The 17,890-nt window shown below is 42.6% G+C and overlaps 2 protein-coding genes across 3 annotated transcripts; one reads left to right on the plus strand and one right to left on the minus strand.

Annotated features, from left to right (window-relative positions):
* Window positions 1-1,291: 1,291 nt before the first annotated feature.
* Window positions 1,292-15,218, minus strand: rsf1a (remodeling and spacing factor 1a). 2 transcript variants are annotated; one of them, XM_066699327.1, is made up of 16 exons: window positions 15,053-15,218; window positions 12,247-12,338; window positions 11,882-11,974; window positions 11,472-11,677; window positions 10,883-11,040; window positions 8,792-10,770; window positions 8,331-8,552; window positions 7,992-8,096; window positions 7,616-7,695; window positions 7,404-7,518; window positions 6,273-6,376; window positions 5,894-5,961; window positions 5,556-5,766; window positions 5,089-5,309; window positions 4,624-4,800; window positions 1,292-4,306 (listed from the first exon to the last, which is right to left on the minus strand). In XM_066699327.1, exons 1-16 carry the CDS (start codon window positions 15,204-15,206, stop codon window positions 3,609-3,611), a joined length of 4,683 nt encoding a protein of 1,560 aa, XP_066555424.1. In that variant the 5' UTR covers window positions 15,207-15,218; the 3' UTR covers window positions 1,292-3,608. The 2 variants fall into 2 exon arrangements, with proteins under 2 accessions (XP_066555424.1, XP_066555423.1); XM_066699326.1 differs by having other exon boundaries at window positions 5,556-5,790.
* A 98-nt stretch (window positions 15,219-15,316) lies between these two features.
* aamdc (adipogenesis associated, Mth938 domain containing) lies at window positions 15,317-17,830 on the plus strand. The gene is made up of 4 exons (XM_066699328.1): window positions 15,317-15,976; window positions 16,558-16,710; window positions 17,093-17,188; window positions 17,495-17,830. Exons 2-4 carry the CDS (start codon window positions 16,579-16,581, stop codon window positions 17,633-17,635), a joined length of 369 nt encoding a protein of 122 aa, XP_066555425.1. The 5' UTR covers window positions 15,317-15,976; window positions 16,558-16,578; the 3' UTR covers window positions 17,636-17,830.
* The last annotated feature ends 60 nt before the right edge of the window (window positions 17,831-17,890 follow it).

Genomic DNA, 17,890 nt, shown 5'->3' on the forward strand with positions numbered 1-17,890 from the left:
TCTAGGGCTGAACTTTTTGAAACAGCTTTTATTCCCCAGCAAAAGGCAAGTCCAATACAAAAGGTTTCAGTTTTTGTGAAAACACAAAGCCCAGGTAGGTGGGTACATTTTCAGACCTTAAAATAGGGGTGGACAAATTCACAAAGAGGCTAAGATTAAAATATTTCATAGGTATATTAACATGGTTTTATAAATCCTTTTTTTTTTTTTCTATTTTTTTGATTAAAAAAATGTCTATTAAACGCAGGACATACACTGTATATATATATTTGTTTTTTCATTTAAAGAAAAAAAAAACTAAATTGTTGTGGTTACCCAGAAAAGTGTAACTAACATCTGTAACAAGATATTTGTTTACAATATATATTGTTTTATATGTCCAAGCAGCCAGTTTTATGGTCTTGATTCAGTCACTTGATTAGGTCTCATACTTCTGTCAAAAACACAAAATAATACATCCCAGACAACACAGACCCTACGTTTAATCTTCGCATTTAGTATTTGGATGTTCTTCATTCGGACAAGTTCTGCGTAACTTGTTTTAGTCCTATATCTACAGTGCAGTACCAAGAGACGAGGGACATTGCTGGATAGAAGGTAGGGGGGAGAGGGCAAGGGTTGTTGGTTTAGCCTTTTGAATCCTCAAACAAATTACTAACATTTGCAAGATGACATCAAACATCATGCCAGTACTTTTTATACATTACAAAAGTTGTGCAAATATCACAACTTACTACAAAAATTATAAACAGTAGCAATTGTAAAGAATTGCTTTATATAGTTTATTTCATTTATTAAAAAAAGCTTCTAAATATGTTACAGCATAAACTACAAATATACACACAGATTGTTTTATTTTTCAATGTTTTTTTTTTCCTTCTTCTTTTTGTTTTCATTTTGAGACTGTACACTGAAATCTAGGGATGTCGGGTACGTTTCAGGATCCACAGAGCTGTGAAGAGTGCGGTTTCTTAAGACGACCTAAGTCATAGTAAATGCTTCTTGATGATACACTATATTATGGAAAATGTTCCAAAAGTTACCAATTGAGGCAGCTGGCCATATTAGCTTGTTCTAGAACATGCTGTGTGTGTGTTTGTGGGGGGGGGGGGGGTGGTTGGGGGAGAGGTTACTACAAAAAAAGACATCTGTACTGAAGGGAAATAGGTTGGTTGTTTGTACTCTGCTTCCGTACCTCTTAAACAAGTATTAATATTACAGAGAACATTGAGCATATCTTTAATGTCATCTTCTACACATTCGTAGTGACACTAGACCAATTTCAGTGCTATGAATTTCCAACAGGTGTTTATTGCAACTTGGTCCCTCTCTTCCATACCACAATATGTATAATCTCTGGGGACAACTTGGCAATCAGGGCAAAGAAAAAAATCTGGGGAGCAAAACAGTACAATTTCATTTTCTTATAAAGAGGAGACTCCTTCTCAAAACTGGTTTCCATTGACTTTCCATGATTTTAGGCTGCTAGCGAATTTATCCTTCTAAGCTAAATGGTAGTTTTACAGAATAAGCTGGTATTCCCCAACGGGAAGACATAAATGAACACTACAGCTGGCAATGACAAAGATGATTACAAATTCATGTGATTGATCGAAGTTTGATATGCTTCTACACACTGTAATATTTCAGTGTTGGTGGCTCTGATTTTATGCAAGTCCCCTGACAATTTGTGCTTCGAAAAATATTTCACATGAAAACATGAGGATTTGTTGTTTTTGCAGCACTGTGAAAGTACTAACAGAATGCCCTTATTCATACCACTGGTCCTCTCAGATATTTAAACACTTTCAAAAAGTGTGCTTGATAACAAATGCATGGGGGTATCCTTGGAGAAATCAATCAATAAAAAAGGTATGAAAAGAAAACCCAACAAAAGAACGATTAAATATTGCAAATAAATGGCAGAATGTAGTAAATATATTACAAAGAAGGGAGTGGGGAATGAAGAAAGTGAATTTGAGGTTATTTAAAACTACATCTCAAACCTCTTTAAATAAAAAGAGCTTCACAGCAGTTTAAAAATGAGAAAATAACTAAACATTCCTAGTGATTTTTTTTTTAAATAGTCAACAAGTTACATTAAACATTTAAAAAGCATAAAAACTAAACTTCACAGATAGCTGAAATTTCTAGGGCCAGTCAGTATACATATAAGGGAGAGGGGGGTAACTTCATTTAGGTATGTAAAACATCAATTGCCAGCATTTCATACATCAGCAATGAGGTGTACTTTAATAAAGTGAAATATAAATAGTATCATGATTGTATCTAGAGTTGCAGTAGCATTGGACATATGTAAATATGAAGCAATGCCATGAGTGAGTGTCAACAGTCAAGTTCTCTAATTAAAATCTAAAATGTTAACATTAACATTTGTTCTAGGGCTAGAAGTTATTCATGATTTACGTGCCTTGGCACAGAGATACACAGCCTGAATAAGACGCTACTACCTTCCCATGCAATCCTTCCTGAACATCTTTCTGGTTCAGATATTTCTGTGGCAATATTGTCAAACCAATTCCTATAAAATAGCCTTAATCTCTATCAGATGTTGAAGAAATTACATCCTATCACTTCAAGGATCACAAAGTCTGTGGGAATGTTTGGTATGAGGTGTTTTTTTGTCAAGTAACAGTTCTAAAAAATAAATAAATATAAATTATATATATATATATATATATATATATATATATATATTTTTTTTTTTTTTTTTTTTAAAGACCCGATATACAGCATGAAGCTGGTTTGGGGAAAAGTTACAAAAATAGGAGAATGTTGATTTTGATAATAGGGTTTAGTTTCAGACAAGAGTTCGTGAACATGGTTCTTTCCCGGTCAGCTTACAAATGAGCTAAAAAGTGAAGTCTAGATTCTGCAACACATGAGAAGTAACCGTAACACATCCCCCACTGCTGTGACCCCACGGCACTCACCAAGGCTGTTACAGTAACCATCCATCCATGTCAACAGTATTCTGGAATCTAATGGACGATGTCATATCTAGAAGAGAACAGGAAAAGGTTCTTCACACAGACAGTGCCTGCCGTTCCAGACCAGTCCAGTCAAGTAAGGAATGCATTTCGTGCCCCGCCTCCCACGCCCCGCCCATTTTTGTTTCTTCAAACACAAAGCATGTGTAATTTTTCTTACATTTGTTTTTTAAATCTTACAGTGGAGAAGGACAAAATCTAAGTAATACATGGACCAATGCACAAGAAGAGAATATACAACATAGGGAGTCTTCAATACAATGTTAACCTCCAGAAAATGGGGGTAAAAATAATAAAAATAAAATTGAAGACAAAAAACTATATAAAACAAAATTTAAGTACGATGGACAGAAATATAATGGAGAGCAAAGTATTGGCTCTTCAGGATGAAGCTTGATACCTTCATTTCAGTACTCGTGTAGTGAGAAGTGGAGGAGCACCATGAGGCCCCATTTACGTAACCCATCCCCCCAAACATCCCTTATCCAGCCTACAGCAACAGCTGCGGAATAAACGAGTCCCTAATCGTGGAAGTAGAGTTCATACTAGGAGGAGGAAGAGGGGATGAAGAGCAAAAATAAACAAAACAAAGAAGTCTTACAACTGTTCGCTATTACAAACATAGTCCACAAGGTCGGTCACTCCCAAAAGGTCATCCTCGTCCTCCTCTTGAGGGGTGACATCCTGTTCGCCCGTGCCGTTGGGGGCCAGGACGGCGGAGGGGGTGACGGTGGTGCTGGCAGCTGCTGCAGATGGAGCAGCAGCGCTGGCTTTGGGAGGTGCAAGGGCGACCGCACTAGGGGCGGCACTGGGCTTTGCGATAAAGGTCTCCAGACCCTTCTCTGGGCTCTGTCCATTGGTAGAAGGTAATTCCACCAAGTTATAATCCAAAGGGCTCGGATCTGCTTTGTCCGAGGGCTCTTCCTCCTCTTCGTCTTCGCTGGTTATCCTATTGGGCTTTTTCAGCACTACAGAGGGCTGGCTCTTCGCTGGGACCTTCTTTTCAGTCTTCTTCTCCTCCTGCTGCGGCGGCTCCTCGTCCTCCTCATCTGTCTCGATGCGGTTCAGTCTCTTGCGGACAGGCCGTTCCTCCTCCTCCCCATCCGAATCCTCTTCGTCGTCGTCGGTGTCGTCGTCATCCTCCTCCTCCTCCTCCTCGGAGGCTTTCCGTCGCTTCATTGTCAGTCGCCGCCTAAACCTCAATTCTTCCTCTGAGGAATCGCCCCTTCTCTTCCTCTTCATCTGGTTGTCCTCCTCGTCATCCTCATCCTCCATGAGTCTGCTATTGAAACTCCCTGGATAGTTTGGGATGGGGATTGTGGGGGGTAGAGAGAGAGAGAGAGAGAGAGAGAGAGAGAGAGAGAGAGAGAGAGATGGTAAAACAAAGCTAAGGGTTACATCCTTAAGGTTGTTTTTCTTTTACAATCACCAACAATTCTTGGAAAACTCCCACTGACACCTCAATGACAAACTGGCCTTCGAAACGGAAGGAAACATTACTCTCAGCACTACCCCCCTGGTGACTCTCTCACCAATCCACAACCGAGAAGGAAAACAGCTTCTCCTGAAAAAACAGGATTGGTTACAGTGTTCTGCAGACGTAATGGCTGACCTTCAGTGGAAGAGGAGAGCCGGCGGCGGTGCAGCGGGTGTTTGTTGCGGCGGGCGGCGTGGGAACCCTCGCTCTCCGAGGTCTCGCAGTAATTCACCGCCGCCCTCTGGCTCCTCCGAGACCGACGGCGTCTCATGTCCAGGTCATCATCGCTGTAATCACTGGACCTCTCTGTCTCTGAACACACACACGACAAAGAGAGGTCTCAGCATGGGCACTCGTACAAACTAATCAATACAAACAGGGCATTCTACAACCCTAGTTTTATTTCTGTATCTTTACATTCCCTTGAACCCTTTAGCAAGGAACTGTACCTAAATCGCTCCAGTAAAACCCAGCTGTATCAATGGGTAATTGTATGTAAAAGTAATGTGATGTATAGTAACAATTGTACGTCGCCCCCGAATATGGGAATCTAATGAAAAAAGCAATAACAGATCTAGGTTTCCAATCAAGGCCGCTCACCCATTTCTTCTTCCTCCTCATCTTCCTCCGTCTCATCCTCCTCGTCGTCGTCAGAGTACTCCCTGCGCCCTTGTCTCCTCCGCAGTCTCTGGCTCTGACGTTTGGTCTTCTTCTGCTGTGCACGGCGGGAGCGACGGCCGTAGTCGCTGTCGTTGGAACGGACATCCCCGTCACTGTCCTCCGCCTCCTCGTCCGATAACACGAACTCCTCCTCCTCCGTGCTGCTCTCACACATCCACGCAAGCCTCGTTAGTAACACGACACTAGCAGAGCAAGGTGAGCTTTCAACTGTGCTAGACTGGGAAATTTTGAACCCTTGCAAGGTGCACTATTTTATTATGGTCTTATTTTAATGTATTATTATTATTATTGATTGTTGAAATGAATCGGATGATAGTCTTGAATACATTAGCCTGTGTGTGGGGTGGGAGGGTGTGGCCTGTGAGCGTGGCGGGGTGTTGGCCCACCTGTCGCTTATGCGGAACTCATCCTCGCTTTCGTCCTCGTCCACCGTGCTGTCACTGTCCAGGTCGTTGAGGCGCCGGCGTTTCTTCCTACGCACTGCGGATGCAGACCTCGGTGGCCGACGGTTCTCCTTGCCCTCCTCCTGCAAGATGGTGGAGATGTCTTTCCCTCTGTGCCCCGTGATGTTCGCCATGTCCTTCCCTCGGCCTGCTCCTGAAAGCCCGGATACAATGCATACTTGTGGGTGTTAAAAAAACGCATTCAACGTAGTTGTGATGCATAGAACTCTACAGGACACTAAAAACTACCACCTGTACAGGTCAAAATATGAGAGGCTTACCTCCTCCCTCCGCTTCTTTGATGTCTTCCTCAATCGCTTCATCGATTGCCTCATCAAACTCGTCAAATCTTATGCCAAAATCAGAAGACCACTGTTAAGAGACTGCCTTCCTGACCACAATAGCTGAAAACACTATTCACCTCATTATGATCAAGTGTTTAAGTTGAATGAATAAATAAAGTGAGATAAAAAAAAATTGAAAAATTATCTTAGGGGCTATTGGATACTTGTAAAGTGTAGTCTTCCTACAGTGCACTATAGAAAATGTTGAATGAATAATTCTACATCAATCCACCGTCTCTCTCCATGTTCATTCGCAAAGGGGAGCTCCCTTCAGCACACCCACAAGGCGGGAAAGTCCCAGAGACCCCGTCTGTACCTGTAGCTGATCGACTTTCTTGTTCTCGTGGACCTCCTTCCCAACGTTTTACATTTTTTTGATTCTTTTTTCTTTTCTTCCTTTCCTTCTTCTATTTCTGGGTCCTGGGGAGAACAAAAGCATGGTCAGGAGTGAAGAAAATACTATGGTCAGAAATAAGCAGAGGTTATTCATGCAGCCCAAAATGTAAAAATTATTTCAAAGGGTGACGCTCATTGACTGCATTCAATCAGAATGATTAGAATAAGAAACCAGGCAGGAGATCTGACAGTAACCAGACCAGCGCCAGTTTTATTAATGAAGACAGGGCTTTTAAAATCTATCACAGGATTTGTGTTAGGTAAGTAAACCAAAATAAATAGCATGATTTATGGTATTATTTTTAACAAATCTTATACAGGCACAATGAATGAGTGAAAAAAAAATACATGAAACATTTCCTTAACAAGATATGAAGTCATTAACCAATTATAATGTATACAGAAGTAGGACAATTTAACTGACTAAATATTGATGTTACAGATCAATATTAAAGTGCAGGCAAAGTCACTTTTCAGAGGGTGTTAAAATGGACTGCTTAATTTAAGGACAAGTCCCCTCTGCTACAAACAGTAGATTTGGTTGTTTTATGATTCAGACTATAAATTGAAAATTAGTAATCTGAAAATGCTAGTAATTAATGACAATTACCAAAGTAAAAGTTTTCACAATTAAAGCAGTTTTATAGACATTACAGACTATTCACTTTAACTTCAGAAAATAAATACTTTCTTGTCAATTAAAAACATTTCCCCCAACTATTATTTTACACTTTTAATAGATGGTTAACTACAAAAATAAGCGTTAAAGTGTAAAACTGAATCTGATTTTATTATTAATCAAGATTTATATTATTTGAACATTGAATAACTGTAAGCATTGCCCATACGACATTATGTCAATAGAACACAAGCAATACTGCACAAGACAATAAATAATAGTAAAAGTAACAATAACAATGAAAAAGCAAAGTTACACATGGTAGAGTAATGAGTAATATAGTGTTAATCTCCTGCCCCCCTAGCAAGTTAAGTCAAAGGATTCTGTCTGTTAAATTGTACAGTTTAAGTCCCAAATTAAATCTCTACTGACCTTCTTTTTGGGTGGGCTAAAAACTTTAGCGCCATTAGAATCCAAGTCCGTATTACTTACGGGAGCAGGGATGATGTTTTCAACGCTGATCCCCACATACACCAAACGTTCTCGCCTGTCGAGACAGTAAAAACCATTATATAGACCGTAGAATAACTATAATTTGTCATCAGGTCACAGCGTAGCATCATGAAGAGACAGTCCCTCCTCACCTTCTCTCTGCCCGTTCCTTCTTTTTCAAAACCACATCCAATTCCTGCAGCTGCTCCTCCAGCTTCTCACACAGGAGTTTCTGCAGAGAAATAAAACCGATTAAAAACAGAAGTGTCTCTCGAGGGCCCCTTTCTTACTTCAGATGCTTCGACTAGAGGTGGGCCGGTGTCTGCAGGCTCACCACCTCAAGCAACACATTTATTGGCTGTGTCGGGAACTGAGAGAGAGGAAAGAAAAGTAAAACATGAAAACTTCCCATTCAGAACCATCATCCTCTCCCAAACCCTCCATTTTTGACCATCTTCATGTTTTCACAAACAGGAGAAACTCTGCGCCAAAAGGGTATTGGGTTTAAATCAATGACGGGACACTTACATGTTGACAGGGCGGACAGAACCACTCCCCATCAGGAATGATCATCAGGGGGGGGCGCAAACAGGCTGTGTGGTAGCCACTGTCACAGGAGTCACACAAGAGGATCTGCAGGAAGGAAGACAGGGGCAACTTAGTGGACTAAGCCAACACTGCTGTTGTGTTCACCTGTTTTAGTATGAAAACATACATACAAAACACCTATTACCATTATCTACCATTACAGCTGTAATAATCCCAATAAAAAAAGCTTTTGCAGGAAATCCTAGAGCATGCAAGACAGCCCTGGCCCCAAAGGGCAATCAGACCTAGTTGTGTCACATGACCCAGCTAGGAGCTCACCAGCTCAGGATGGTTGGAGAGGCCACAGTGTTTGCAAGGGTCATCGTTGGGTGTCGGCTCCTCCTCGGAATCTGAAACGTGCCTGTCCTTGTCCTTCTCCACCTTGTAATCTTCATCACTGTCATCTTCCTCGCTCTCCTCCTCCTCCTCACTCGACCCCTTATTTTTGCGCCACCGAGCGCGGATATTTGTCCAACGTGTTTTCCGATGGCGTCGTCTACCCTGAAGTGGAAACATGCACAATGTTTAGCACAATGGCCTCAGGACTGGAATCCTACTTGTTACGGAGCACAGAAGCGATTAACAGAAGAATAAATTAAAATGCATTCAAGGACTATAACCACGGCACCATCAAGAAAATCACTACCACAAGTTCAACACAAAGAACTGCACACATTTAAAATTTCATAAACTAGAACAAATGGTACTGTAAAGATGAAAAGTAAGAACTGGATAAGTACCTTGGTTGATCTGGCCTGTGTCTCTGGATCAGTTTTCCTTGATCCCTCCTTAGATTTTCTTTGTGGAGTTGGCTTCTCTTCATCCTCCTCTTCCTCTTCCTCTTCATCCTCTGCTGCCGTGGCTGTCTGCTTCCTCTCCTGCTTTTTGTCCTGGATTTCAGCCAGCTTAGCTGTAGGCCTGCAGATCCTGGGTGACCTCCTCAGAGACCTCCTGTCAGCCATGTCTGTCTCCGAGTCTGGCCTCTTCTCCTCCCTCTGGATCACAGCCTTCCTCTTGTGGGCTGGAATCCTGATCTTCAGTCGGATCCCACCTTTCTGGATCTCTGATGACACCTCATTGCTCTCCTCCCCCTCTGCCTTTCCCTCCTTTTCCTTTTTATTTTCTTCAGGTTTTTCACACTCTCTCTGGTCCTCTACAGTAGCTTTTTCATCCTTCTTACTTTCCTCAGTGTCCATGTTTTCCTGATCTTTTTCTTCTACTTTTCCTATTTTGCGCTTTTCTTCTTTTTCTGTGCTCTTTTCTTCTTTTTCTGTGCTGTGTTCAGTCTCTTCAGCAGGTGTCCTCTTCTCCTCTGGGGGATCTACGCTCATGGCAGCACTCTCATTTTGTTCCTTTCCCTGTGATATGCTATGTTCTTTTGATGTTTTGTCTTCAGCTTTTCCCTCAGTTGTTGAATCTCCTTTCTTGGTGGAGGAAATGGTCTCATCTTCCTTCTTCTCAAGCTCCTCTTGTTCGGGTGGCCTACTCTCCACTGGAGAATGCACAAGGGAATCTTTCTTGGATTTCTCTGCATCCTTTACCAAGGTTTCATCAGGGAAGTTAATTTCCTCCGGAGTTTCCTTGGATTTTTCAGTTTCATCTGACTTGTTTCCAAGAGTGTCTGACACTTCCATTGGTTCCTCGGGACCTGCTTCCAGAGAATCTTTGAGAGAAGACATCTCTGCTTCTTTTGGAGATGATGTACTTTTTGTTTCCAGAACAGCAGCAGCAGCATTAGTAGTATCTCTAGCAGAAGGAGGAGCAGCAGGATCTACAGAATGAGTTTTCTCACTCTCTGCTGGCGTTTCCTTCTTCTGCTCAGGTTCCGCTATTTTATCTGTTGTCTGTTCTTGTTCAACTGTATTTTTCTGCTCTTTTGGTGGGCTCTTAGCCTTGTGACTGGACACAGGCAAGCCATTCTCCTCCTTGGCCAAGGAACCACCTGGCTCTGCTTCTGGCTTCTTAACCTGCCCACTTTCCAGTGAAGATTTTGCTTCTGGAAGGATGTCTGTTTCCATGGGCTCTTCTTGAATTTGGTGATTGTTCAGAACATTTGCCGTTTGGATCTCCCCATTGACCATCTCCTTCACCTCCTTCTCTACTCCACCAATGGAAGCCGGGGGTCTGACCTCCTCTTCAGCTTTGCTTTCTTCCCTAAGAAGCTCTTTGGTGGGGGTGACGGAAGGATTGCGTGCAATCTTGCCCCCATTGTCAAAATCCTCTGTCATTTTGATCTCCCTCTTCTTTAGTGGAATCTTGGCCTGCTGGTCATTCTTCAGGGCTCTTTCCACCTCTTCTGAAGACTTCTCCTTGACCTCCTCTGGAGGTTCAACCTTTAAAAGGACCTCCTGTTTCTCACCTATGGGGGCCACCGTGCTGGGAGTCGAGCTCTTGACATCTTTAATTTCTCTTACTTCTTTGATGACAGTAGTGATGGTTCTAACCTTGTTATCCACTACAGGCTTTTCATCTACCTTCTCAGGTTTGTTTACAGGCTCCTCCATCTCCTTATTTTCCTTATCCACCATTATCTCTTGTTTGATATCTTTCACTTCCTCCTTGAAGTCATCTTTTCCCTGTTCCCTTTCTTCCAAAGCGGTCGCCTTTTCCTCACTTTTGCACTTCAGTGACGCAGTAGGTAGGTTCTCTTTTGCAGGGGTGTCTTCTGCGTCCTTCGAAACCTCTTCCGTTTGCGCAACCTTCGGGCTACTGCCTTCACCTATACAGTCAAACAAATATCTACCATTTAAAATTCCACAACAATACAATCTGAAACAATATACGAAATCTGCCTTTGCTAAGTGCCATGCAACGCACGGGGGATTCAGTACCTTGTGGCAGAGGCTCTGTGCCCTCCTTCTTGCTGTCCTCGTCATCGGGACTGGGGCTGGTGCTGGAGGAGCCCTCCTGCTGCTCTGGCTTGGTCAGCAAAGATGGATCAATCTGAGCCTTCAGCAGCTCCAGGGTCTCAGCCAGGTCATTCCTGTTGCTGTAGTGAAAAATCGGAGGACAATTAAATACAAATTTCTACATCATCTCGATAAACTCCCCTCCACACTGTTCTCTAGCCCAGTTTCCAGGACCAGGAAAACTCTTAATAATTGCTCATGGGTGGCCTGTTTTTAATATATAATTTTAAAATAACCAATTACTTTTATGCTACCTAATTTAAGATACCAAATAATGAATCAACCCAACCATACCCTGCAATCCCACAGGCACATGTCCTTTGGAGGCTAGGGCATTTTCTCCTATTGTGATCACAGAACTCACACAGAAGTGCTTTGTTGTCAGCCAGAGAACAGACACAGCTCTTAGTGACAACTCTCAGATGCACAGGCACCTTGCCAGCAAAAGAGGCCCACCCAAGCCCAACGCTCCCTAACTGTGCCCCCCAGAACTCCTGCCACAGTGCCATACCGCACAATGCACTTCCAGGATGTCCCATCTTGGTCGTCTTGCTCCTCCACATAGACCCGCACGTTGTGGTCCTGGTCCAGCTGGAACCAGTACATAAGACCATCCTTGTCACGGCCAATGGGCTGCAGACGCATGGCATCAGGGTCCTCCTCATTGATCACATTCTTGAACTTAATGTTTTCGTCAAACTGGCACTCGCAGAGGTACTGAGAAACGCAAGAAATAACACAGACCTTCATTTCTAAGGAACAAACCGAGACCACACATGCAAACACTATTGAACACATTTAGGAAGGTTTTCTTGGGACCCGTACCCCAGAACTGTGTAAAATTTAAACATCAATGGGATCTACAAATGAAAAGGCCTGAAAAAATCTTAGAGAAATGTAGGTAAAGGCTGATGGTCTCACCTTGAGGATTCCCGTTTTGCACTCAACAGTCATCTCCTGGTAGCCCTTCTTCTCTAGTTCCCAGGCCCAGGTGCTGTTGAAATCCTGACACATCTGTGGGACAAACAAGGAAATTTAAAATCAGGCATGCACTTCAGACAAATCTATAACACCTTTTTAATCATGTATATATTCACAGGAGTGAATTTGCTTCACATGTAACATTCCCTCCCCTCATCAGCACAGTTATTCCTCCATAAAGCACAATCTGGAATATTTGAGATATCTGAACAAAGACTGCAACACCGAAGGCTATACCAAGAGTAGAACAATTGGCAATATAAATGGTGCAGAACCCATGACCATCCCTGATTTGATTTTCTTACCTTGATTAGATACTTTTCCCATCGCTCTGCAGATACAGACTTGCCAATTTTCCGCATTAACTTCAAATGGAGTTCCACCAAAGGTTTGGGAACTGAGAGGAAAAAAAAGGAAAATCTCATTCCTAAGCTAGAAAGCCTCTCTGCTAAAAGGAAAACTAGCACAATTTCAACATAAAGTACAATACAGGTATCCTTTCAGCACCAAATAAATTACAACAAAACAAAAAAAACATATGTATACACACGCATTTACATACCTGATTGGCAGCTGCAATAATCCGATATCCCTAAGCTTGTAAACAAAAGCTAGTACGCATGGAGATTTTGTTGTTGCATAGCTGATAAATGTAGGTAAATGTATGTAATTGTATGTAATTTGAACCTGCGTTATTTCTGCAGGAACACTTATAATTTATATATTGTATAACATAAGTTATTTTGTAAGAATGATCAAATTTAAGTAAAATACATTATAAAAACATAAATACTACAATAAATACAGACCAAAACAACAAACACGGACTGCTCTGCATTTCAACTTATTTCTTTCACGAAACAATGATCCTGGTTTTTAAGCCAGTGACTGTGGTTTGTGGCCTGTGCTTACAATTGGGGTTTACAGCACCGGCCTACTTTAAACAGAGGGACCTGCTTCAGGTGCCACTCTTTCAGCAACACATCTCAGACCCCCCACAAGGAGGCCCCACTCCTGCTCCATCAATGTCTAGGAACGTATCCAAGAAGAATGATCTTGGATCTTGATCAAATGTCAAGAAAGACACATGGGTAAAACATATAGTAAATAGTCTAGAACTCTGCATCATTGACAAAGCAGGGCTCAGACACTTCACCTGAGAAGACCTAGTTACAAAATACAGTGTAGTTGGCAGTCTTCCACAAGAGCAACACTATGATTTGAACCATTAAGACTAAGCTTGTGGTGCAAATCAAATGATGAAGATTGATGTGCTGTTGTGGAGTACCTTTGACTAAGGTGATCCGAGAATCTTTCATGTTGATTTGTGGCAGGGTAATCAGCTGTACTGGGCACTCTCTCAGACTCAACACAGTGTGTGTGTGTGTGTGTGTGTGTGTGTGTACACATAGTAGTTTTCCCCAACGTAGAGGCAAGTGTACTATACATTAAACACCTACACAAATGTTATATAGGCCTACATATAATGGTGCTGTGAAGGAACTGAGGTACAAAAATATATCACTAAACGCTATACTAAATAATTAATTGAGGGTTGTTTTTGTTGTTGTTTCTTGCACAACTGTATTAAAAGAGTTAATATACTTTATATGATAAAGCTCTTGTGTGGATGTGTTAGCCCTCACAGGAATGCAGAACAGTGACAGTGAGTAACATCACACTAATTTAGACAACTTCACTTTGAGATAAGAGTAGCACCCCCATTTAACTAGCCCAATTCTGTCCCTCAAAAGACACTACAAAACGTAAAGCAAATATAGTCGAGTGCTTTTGTATTAAGAATAAAATATCATATCGTATTTTTAAGGAATTACTATGTTATGTGATATAATAAAAAGTCTAATCCGATCAATAACAGTACGACACGCCTACTCTGCGTCTGTTTAAACCACAGGCAATCTAAAAACAAAAACATCAAAACTCTCTCAGAAATAATGCAACATTTTAGAAATGCATTTTCCCACACAAAAATGTTTACAATATGCATACAATTTCAACGGAAAATGTGCCACAAACACTGTGGACGAACACACACAAGTCTAATTGTTGTGTCGCATTTGTAAAATCCAGTCAGCAGGAGGGAAACTCTTATTTAGAAAATATTTAAATAATAACTGTTTAAACAGCCGTAACGTCACAGCAGTGAAATCAGGATAGTAAATACACCGCTATAGCACACGTGTCCGCCAGCGTTACAGCAGCATCCCCGTCCTACGTCACGCCATATTTATTGGCGTGTTTTGTTGTTGTTGTTCATTAATACAAAATCAATACACGTTCTGCGCGTACGTATTTCCCAAAAACTAAACATCCTGGGTAAATACGATAAAGATATGTACAAAAGACAAGGAAATTAATCAAATGTTATTGTTCGGGGCCGGGGGGGGGGGGTCATCCTGATCACATGTTATTGTAATGTATTTTGTAGTAACTATTCAGTGTTGTATGTAATTATTCTGATGTATGCACAAACACACGCTGATGTCGACACGCACATTGCGCCCCAGTGCAGTTTGAATGAGTGAATATCGGAGCACTAATGGAGAGGCTCCATTCAGCAGGAAGTTTAGTATTGTACTGTGCGCCTGCGCAGTGTTGTCAGTGAACCACTATCTGCCAAAAAATATCATTAAACTGTAAATATCGTCGGCGCACACCGAGTGCAATGAAACCTCCCGATCCCCATGTGAGAAGTTAACTGCAGCACGTACACAGCACACAAAAAGGGCCTCATTCAGGATTGAGCACGGCCAGTTTCCTGTACCTCTGTGCAGAATAAAAAGTACAATTTACTCCATGAGAAAGCAAATCAAGGCAAGCTGGGGAATCAACCCCGACGCGCTACGAGGAGCAGCGGCCAGCGAGCGACTGATCTCCCGCGGACAAAAACATACCAGCAAAGCACCAAACATGATTCAGAATTAACCCATGCTTTCAAACTTTACCGGCAGAGTGGGAGCCTGGGGGGAAAGCGGCGCTGAGCAGCCTCCACCCCACAACAACAGAGCAGCGCTGCTCCAGCAGCAGCATAAGGGTCTCCATCACCACTGCTTTTTTACTACATCACAGCCCGCACAATGTCCGCGTTACCTGCCGCCGTCTCCTGCAGCGCTCTCTCCAGCTGCGGGAACGTCAACTCCGGCAGGTCCAGGGCTGCTCCATAGCGCTCCAGGAAAGAGCAGACCACGGCGAAGCTGGGGCACAAACCGGGGCAAGAACCCGCCGCTGCCGCCGAAGCAGCCATTTTTTTCCAATGGGGGTGCAAGAGACTGGGCTTGGAGGACCGAGGACGGCCCACAATACACCGCGCCAGGGTAGTGTTGTGATAGTGGTGGAGGACTCGCAGGCCGAGCCGCCACTGGCCCAGAGGTCTTTGCGCGGAAAGTTAAATCACTAATGTAAACAAGTGGATGCTGGATGGAGTTGATTTCAAATAGTGACGGTCGGTGTTGAATTCGCTGGTGGCCATAAATCACACCGAAAAAGTAGAAACTGGCTCATGTTAATGGACACCAATGTAATGTGCTGTGAAAGGTGTCCTTCTTGCTGTAGAGGTATAGTCCCATCGATGTCCTATGCTCTGCTAAATATGACTTGATGTTTTTAAATGTGCAGATATATGTATGTGCAGGGAATACAAACAAAAGGAAATGTTAACGTCGTAGTTCATGAACGTGTTTTTGTTGAGGGTGTCCACCACAGAGACCCTGTAATTGAAATTCATAGATTTCAGACCCTGTTCTGTTATAAAGTAAATATTCAATCCGAGCTTTCCTGTTCCTCCTACCATTTTTTTTTTTTACTGAACTTTTTGCGTCAATATTTTATTAGCTTTATCCTTTTAAATTTGCGTATCAAGTTTTCGTTTACACATAATGGCTGGAGGGGCGGCGCTAGGGCGGGCAGCCGTGCGATTGGAGCGGGCAGCCGGGCGCTCGTCCCTGGAGGTGGGTGTGCGCACAGACGGGCTGTTTCTTCCCAAAGAGGGTGAACGACGGCCATCGTGCCTTGTTGGTGCGTATTATATGTCGTTTTTGTGGTTTTGTGTGTTAGGTTCAGTTTTCGCAGGACACACCTGCTTTCCTCTATGGTTTTCACATTTTTACCACAGGAAAAACAAGAGCATGTTCGTCTGCAAAGCTTTGCTGTATGACGTACGCAGTAGAGTGATTAGGAATGCAGTTGTTTCTCATGGGCTACGCGGTGGGTGAAGGTACTGCTCTGCGTGTGTGGAGTTCATGTGCATTGCATGTTTCCATGTAAAACAACAACAGCAGTGGTTGCTGTTTATTTGACTGGTAATGAATACAGTAGTGATGTTAACTTTGCTTTTCTTTTAAGCATGTTATATTTAAAACGTGATTTATGAAAAATATTGAAATCCCCCCCCCCCCCCCCAAACTAGGCGTGCATTTTTTCCTATCCCTCTAGTAATTCAATTATTGTACTAATTTGTGTTGCCATATGGACATTTTGTATGTGCACAGGCTGACTACGTGTCACATGTGCATTTAAGCATGGGCTTTTGTTCAACCATGTTTTTTCCCCGCTAGTCTTGAGGGCACTGCTCCTAAGACTATCACTTGATATTCCAGGGTTAGTGCCAGTTTGCCTCCATGTCCTCTCCAGAGATTGCATCTTTATCATGGGGTCACATGAAGGTGAAAGGATGCTCCACCTCCTACAAGGACTGTAAAGTGTGGCCAGGGGGGAGTCGTGCCTGGGACTGGAGAGAAACTGGCACTGATGTAAGCCTGCAGGAGCATCTTTGTCACACCAGTGATTATTTAAATACTTAAGACAAACCATAAACAAATGTGAAGCCTCTTTTCCTCTTAAACATTTCCTTTCTTTTTGATAAATTGCTAGAGAATGCAAACAAAAGGTGAGGAACACAACATTATTAGTTTCCACTTTGAAGGTCCGAATTCAATACTTTGATCCATGAGCCTCTCTGCTGAGCTTTGATGTGTTTTGAGCCCAGACCGCTAGAATGATCTAATCGGAGGTATTTCTAATGCCACTCAGGAAGCAGGAGTGTAGCTGCTATTGTTCTTTATCTTGGTTGAAAGTTGGCTTTGAATAGTGCATTCAGGAGCCACGGTGTGATATGTGCCAATGTCCCCTCAGCACCATCCTGGAGTCCAGCCTGCTGATCTGGAGGAGGTCTTGAAGAAGGGGGTGAATACACTGGTGATTGGACGGGGCATGAGCGAGGCGTTGCAGGTACAGGCCACACAGCCTTGGCTTTAGGGAGTCAGGTGAAGAGAGAAGTAAGGTGGTGACCTATCTGAAAGAAGCTATAAAGATCGATGTAGCTCTTGAGAGGAAGGTAATCAGTTTGAGATCCTCCACTTTTATCCAGGGAAGCCCATTTTTAATATTACTAAATTAAACCAATGAAAGCACAGGTTTGTGTTTATTTTGTCCCTTGAATTGATTCCCCCTACAGACATCTTTTCTAATTCTACACCTTTTAAAATCCAGTAGCCTAATTTTAAATTGTATGGTGAGTTGCTTCTGCACTCTCAGGTGCCGTCCTCCACGCTGGATTACATACAGAAGCAGGGAGTGGACGTGAAGGTGTTTCAGACAGAGAAGGCTGTCCGAGAGTACAACACCCTGGCCGGGCAGGGAGTCAAGGTGGGAGGGGTCTTCCACTCAACCTGCTGAAGTGGCGAGATCTAAATGTCAGACAGGTCGCTGCCAAGAGCTCTTGAAGAAGGCCTGTTTCTGTGGTGTGTTACTCTGCATGGATAGAGCAGTGATCTGTATGAATGAAACTTTAATCTAAAAAGTAAGACTTCCAGCTATTGGTCTTTTTTTTTGTTTGAGTTGTAAAAATAAATAAATACATCTTTAATCATTTCTGGTTCTGTTTCTTGCCTCAGCCCCAGATTATACAGTTTGTGCAGTACATGGATACTA

The sequence above is a fragment of the Amia ocellicauda genome, chromosome 3 (assembly GCF_036373705.1).
Source record: "Amia ocellicauda isolate fAmiCal2 chromosome 3, fAmiCal2.hap1, whole genome shotgun sequence".
Lineage (NCBI taxonomy): Eukaryota > Metazoa > Chordata > Actinopteri > Amiiformes > Amiidae > Amia > Amia ocellicauda.